At 53.3% G+C, this 6,356-nt stretch overlaps 1 protein-coding gene across 1 annotated transcript in view; it reads left to right on the top strand.

The window, feature by feature from the left end:
* LOC125932265 (rhox homeobox family member 1-like) overlaps nucleotides 1-1,745 on the top strand; it is a 9,215-nt gene extending 7,470 nt beyond the window's left edge. The window contains exon 3 of the mRNA XM_049644795.1: nucleotides 1,495-1,745. Within this exon, the coding sequence (XP_049500752.1) occupies nucleotides 1,495-1,611 (117 nt within the window). The 3' untranslated portion in view covers nucleotides 1,612-1,745. The remainder of the gene's footprint in view (nucleotides 1-1,494) is intronic.
* Nucleotides 1,746-6,356: the final 4,611 nt, after the last annotated feature.

Below are 6,356 nucleotides of genomic sequence, written 5' to 3'. Positions count from 1 at the left end.
TTTTTAAAAATTTTAAAAAAAGGGAATACGGCCCCTACCACCGCCCGCTTTTGTTATCTTTTTTTTATGGGTATTTCCCCCCTGGTTTGTTCAGATCCCCCCCCCCCCCCGGAATGAGTTCTATCACATCGGCCTTGTTGAAGCTATGTATTTATGCAGCAGAAATACCACAAATCTTAAAATAGTGCAAGCGTGAGGCCTCAGGCAGGGAGAGAAGGCCTTTTGTGCCACTCAAGATGCGTAGTTTGGAAACTTCTGAAGGGATTTCAATCTAATGTTAACCCCATTAACTAGGACACCGAGAAGATAGTCAAGTCTAACTGACCGTTTTGTTTGCTTGTTTGCAAAACTATCGGGCAGGTATTTAGGAAGAAGAAGCCATTTTATGACCCCTTTACCCTCACTGTTGTCATCCACCTTCCTAAAGTGCCGTTTCACCTTGCCTTAAGAAAAAGGGATGGGATTGGGACCTCCTGGTTGTGTAGCAGCTCCGAGGGGCCCTGTCCTGCCCTGCCCTGTCCTGTCCTGCCCTGCTGGACAACAGCGGCTCGGGTCCGGGATCCTGGAACTGTGGCCAGAGTACAGTGAGCTGACCTGGCCCTGAGCCCGGAAAGGTTTGTAGGGTGGGGCAAGTTGGAGCATGCAGAATTGACGACGGTGACGATGGTGTGCCTCTTTCCCCTAGACTCCCGGGCGGCCAAAGAGTCTTGAGCATTTTAGTTCACTCGGGTCACGTTGGTCTCCACTTTCCTTAACACTACGGGTTGAAGTATCAAGGCAGTGTGCCTGGCCCCCGCAACTCTCACGCCCCAGTGAGACGAGCCACAAACTCCATGGGACCCCATGACGAGGCCTCCCTTGCCAGACTGCTTTTTACTCTCAAGAGGTTTCGGAGGAGTAATGACCCCTTAGACATCCTTGAAGGAAATCTGTCTGAAAACCCAACGCGTTTCTTCCTATTAATTATTTACTTTGCACCGAAGATAGGCTTGTCAAATAGGAAGCTGTTCCCCTCAATATGACCTTAAATAGGGCCCCCTATTGACAATGCCCACATTATCCCCCAAACAAGGTGACACTGTCCCTAGTGAGGAGACGGCAGGAGGTAACTGGCGGTAACAGGTGGTCGTCAGCCGCCAGGATACAGACCCTTCTTTATCCTGTTACCAGGTAGTAAGAATCCAGGATCCGCAAGAAGCGGGTGCAACTCCTAAGTAGACCTGCATCCGATACCTGAAAAGACCATTTGAATCTTAAAATTGGGAAGAGAGGGACAAAGTGATAAGCCTACTCCGGAATTTGGCACATAGCTGGTGCTCGCTAAGGGGGAGCTAAAGGGAGGGAGTGTGGTGGTAACTTCCCTGAGCAAACAGCTTCCCTTGGCGCAGCATGAAATCTCAGTGGCGCACACACTTGCACGTAGGTAGTGGCTTTTGTCTTCGGACGTTAACTGTTCGATGTACTAAACCGATCCCTTTTTCCCTCTGACTGCAGGTTTGGTTTAAGAACAGGAGAGCCAAGCTCAGGAGAGATGAGAGGGCATCAATGCCCACAACTACCCCACCTACTAACCTGGAACACCTGGTCATCCTAATGCTGGACGGGCCCTAGAATGTCGCTCTCGTTCAGAAGCCAGATTGGAGATGGGTTCTTCCGGTGCCACTGACACCCGGGCCGCCTTGTTGCCCCTGCCACCCTTTTCTCCTCCGCAGTTGTGTTATCAATAAAGAGAAAAATTCTCTGTGCCTTTGCCTTTGTGTATCAAACGGGAACAAGTAGGGTGCGTATGCAAATTGCAAAGGAAATGCCATTTACACAGAATGACAAGGAGGCCTCCTTTCATGAGGAGACCTCCCTGAGTCACCATCTGGAGGCCCTGCATGTCACAGAAGTTCCCCCGAGTGCCCATGATGACTCGGCACTGACCTGTATCTCTCTACCATCCCGCCCTCCCTCACCCCATCGTCATCCCCACCTTGCTCCTTCGGGACCACAAGTATGTGCAAAATGGGGTGGGAGGAGTCCCTAGTGAGAGAGCAGTGTTTCTTCCAGAGATGAGCTCCATCCATGCTGACAAGTTCAGGCCGAACCCTGGACTCTGGGGGAAACCTCCTAAGAGGTTACTCACGGGGATTTATGGGAAGGCGGCCACCGAACATGCATACATTGTGTTTCCAATTCTGGTCACTACCCGCCCTTTTGCGGAGGAGACTGGGGACTAGAAGCCATTCTGGCACACAGGTTCTGCGGCTTTAAAAGAAAAATGAGAAGGGATTCCATCAAGGCCAGAAAGAGGCTCTTCTCCCTTTTTTTCCCCCTCCCCCCACCGGCCGAGGAAAGCACATTATTGATCCTTCCCCAGCTCGGAAGCATTTTGTCACCTTTCACATCCTTGAGAGCACCCCAATTCCAAACACTAAAAGGGGGCCTGTTGGTTTACTGCTGCTCAGAGCAAGAGTAAGGAAACGGTCAGAGCAGTGTTCTAGAATAATCCCTCCTTGTAAAGAAGAAGTCGTACCTCCGCTGTCTTTGTGTGAGAAGACCAGCGTAGGAAAAAACCCAAACAAGTAAGGGTCAGTGAAGTACAAAGGCCATGCCCCTCCTCTGCGTCGTTCCAATTTTGGCGTATGCGCTGCCGAAGCGAACGCGGGCTCCCTTTTTAAAAAGCATTAAATTCTCAGTTCAACCTTTGTCTCTGAGGACTCTTTAGCAACGTGAGGCTCCTTTAATGGAGTTCTGCGTGAAAAGTCACCAGTTGTGGACACCACGGTCCCGTAAGGTGATGGCAGTAATGATGGATAAAGTGCCATGGTCATGCCAGAGTTTCCTCTGGTGGGAGTTAATCAGACACCAGTTTCACAGCACCCGTGTGTCCCCAGAGTGAAGGGAGGCTCTGTGGCCTTGGGAAAGCGTGCCCTCTGTGCCGTGGCATCCACTGATGCCTTATTCCTTCGTCCTGCCTTTCTCGCTTGTGAGTGACGGATGTCAGTAAAGCGGTTGCAATGCCGGGCCCCACAGAGAGGGTGTCGCGCTGCTCACCGGGGCCTCCAGGCCTTGCCGGGAGTGAGGGAAATTCAAGAATGTTCCTGCGCACACATGCCCATCGCCATTCTCGCCAGAGGATTTTGAAAGCGAAACTTATTTCCTAGTGTTGGCCACTGTCCTTCTTTTTTATTTTAGTTTATTTATTTATAAATGTTTATTTTTAAGAGTGAGAGAGAGAGAGAGTGCGCTGTGGGAGGGGGGTGAGGGGCAGAGACAGAGAGAGGGAGACGGAGACCCAGGATCCGAAGCAGACTCTGTGCTGACAGCAGAGAGCCGGGGTGGGGGTGGGGGGAGCCGAACCCACCAACCCTGAGATCATGATCTGAGCCGAAATCAAGAGTCAGATGCTCAACCGACTGACCTTTCGGGCTCCCCATCCTTCTTTTTTAAATACTAAGTTTCTCACTGCTTTAGGTACCTTCAGAACTACGAGGTCTGTACCAATATGCTCCAGGCACTGTCACACCTAAGGAATGTGGTGAAAACCTCAAGACAAGGGAGGCTATGTGCGCACAGGTGACATTCCTCACAACTCTAACATAGACCACCCAGACTGCATGTCTGCATGTCACCATGTATGGGAGACAAAGAAGTAGAAATCGTATAAAAGGCCACAACCCGCTGCGCTCGGGGCTCAGCTTTTCAGGTACGAACCCACTGAGCCCGTGAGGGCATGAATCAAGTTCCTTCCTAGAAAGGAAAGCCTTGGTGTCACGACTCTGTCTGTACAAACCTCAGTCCCATTACATTACATGAGGGCTCATCTAGGATTCAGAGACGGTGCATTTCCACCCGCCCCCCCACCCCCGTCGCCGGGGTACCAACCTCGGGGTACCGGGAGAGGCGACCTCGCCTACCACCAGCAGACCACTTGATCCATAGGAGACTAGCCCATCCCAGCTCATCAGGGCAAGGACCCGGATGCACAAAGGACACACACACACACACACACACACACACACACACGGTGAGGCCCAGGAACCAGCTCAGGGAGCGCCGCCCAACAGACTGGTAAGAACCTGGGGTTCCTTTTGGTAGACCTGACTCTAAGAGGAAGAAGGAGAGCCTGATCACCCCCCAGAGTCCCAGAGTTGCCTGAGTAGTTCCCTAAGGAAAAAGGAACGAAACCGCAACTCTAAGGCGCTGGGCACTGGGCAGCAGGTTGGAGTCGCTGTGTGACTGTGTGTGAAAGTGATAGACAATGGAAAGGTTCCAACCTGACCAAGGGCCAAAGCCAGTGTTGAGTCCCGATCCGTGGTTCCGTGGCAACCTCATATGGCTGAAGACGGCGTCAGGCTTCCTCAGGAATCTGATCCTGGTCAGGGATTAATACGGAACCTGCCAATGCTGAGGGGCTCCTGAAATATCTCCGAGAGGAGAGTGGCGGGAAACGGACAAAGCAATGTACGTCCTCTCCAAATTAGTCCCCCCTTCCCCCTTTTTCCTCTCTTGTGCATGAAAGTTGTCAGGGGGAGGAAATGGGTGGAAAGCAGAGTAAACCGGCTCCCCTGGAGTGTCTGTCGAGAAAATTCAAAAAGGGATATTCAGGAGATTATGGTGTGAAATTAACTCCCAGAAAGCTCCAGACATTCTGTGAAACTGATGGAACATTGTTTGGGGTAGGCTGGCCCTCCGAGCGCTCACTTGATAAGGAACTGGTTGGCCGAGTGTTCGGGGTCGTTGTGGGGGATCCAGGCCGCCCCGACCAATGTCCTTACATTGACTGTTGGCAAGACCTGGTCCTATCCCGGCCGCCTTGGCTGAAAGTCTGTATCAAAGAGAGCTGTAAAGTTATGATGGCTCGCGCCACGGCTTCCTCCAAATGCTGGCCGGAAACTGAAAAACCCATACTGTCGGCAGAGCCTGAGGAAACCCCACCGCTATGTGCCCCTCTGCAGCCCTCACTGCCACCTGCACCTCCGGCCACCCCGGCTGCTGAAACCCCACCGGAGGCTGCCCGTAGTCCCGAGTCCTCACCACCTCTAGCACCACCGGCCTCTCCGGCTGTGACCGGCTCGCCCGGACCACCGGTCCTAACCCCATACACCCCTCCCGGAAGGCACCCAGAAAATCAGGCCAGCAGAGACAGTCCCTCCCTGTAGCAATACCGGGGAGCCCTACAGTTGCCACTGAGGGAAACTAGGGGACCCGTCTATTATGATCAGGAAGGCCAGATCTGAGGAGGCCAGCGTGTTTTTGTGTACCAACCCTTTACCACTCTGGACCTCCTGAACTCCCTCCTATACAGAGAAGCCCCAGGCTGCGATTGAACTAATGCAGTCCGTAACTCAAACCCATAAACCTACCTGGACAGACTGCCGTCAACTCCTCCCGACCCCCTTCCACATGGAGGAGCGTCGCTGAATTACCCAGGCGGCCCTAAAATGGTTAGAGGAGAGTGCCCCGGCTGGGATGCTAGATACCCAGGCTTAGGCTCAGGCTCACTTCCCCGGGGAGGACCCCAAATGGGACCCAAATGACTCAAACATAGAGGGAGGGCTCGCAAGGACTGAAGGGTAGCAAGAAGCCCTTCTAAATGGCATGAAAGAAGGGGGCAAAGGCCATAAATAGGAGTAAGACATCAGAAGTGCTCCAGGGACCCGAGGAGAGCCCTGGCCAGTCCTGTGAGAGACTATGTGAGGCATTTCGTCTCTACATCCCTTTTGACCCGGAGGCGCCCGTTAACCAGTGGATGGTCAGCGGGGCTTTCGTAGCTCAGGCCCAAAGGGACATCCGGCACAGGCTGCAAAAGCTGCAGGGTTTCACCAGCATGAATGCCAGTCGGTTGCTGAAAGTGGCAACTGAGGGGTTTGTCAACCGTGACAAAAAAAAGGCAGAAAAAGGCAGACTTGTTGGCTGCTGCCTCGGTGGAGTGGTCAGATCCCTCCCGGAAAGGTACCCCGCAGGGGCGAGGCCAGGGCCAAAAAGGGGAACGTCGGGGAGGGGGTGGGTCTCACCCAGGACCAAAGTTAGGACGGAACCAGTGTGCGTACTGTCGCCGGGAGGGCCACTGGGAAAATGAGAGTCCCCCGCAGCTGGGTAATTTTCAGCAGGGCCTCAAGCCGAAAGGAAGAGGCCAAGTGGTCCAGGGCCGGTGCCAACCAACATCACGGCCTCATGGGGCCCCCATGAGGTGATTTTATGGGGCTAGCCACCAAGGAGGACTATGAGGAGGACGAGGGCAGCCCGGCTCTATTTTGTTAGGCCCCCAAGAGCCTATGGTCCAAATGAATGTGGGGGGGGGGGGAATGGCGACCCATTGACTTCACGGTAGATACTGGGGCAGAACACTTGGTGGTGACACAACACGT

Source organism: Panthera uncia, chromosome X (assembly GCF_023721935.1).
Source record: "Panthera uncia isolate 11264 chromosome X, Puncia_PCG_1.0, whole genome shotgun sequence".
Classification (NCBI taxonomy): Eukaryota; Metazoa; Chordata; class Mammalia; order Carnivora; family Felidae; genus Panthera; species Panthera uncia.
Note: the sequence above shows the minus strand (reverse complement) of the source record. Positions and strands in the feature narration are given on the sequence as shown.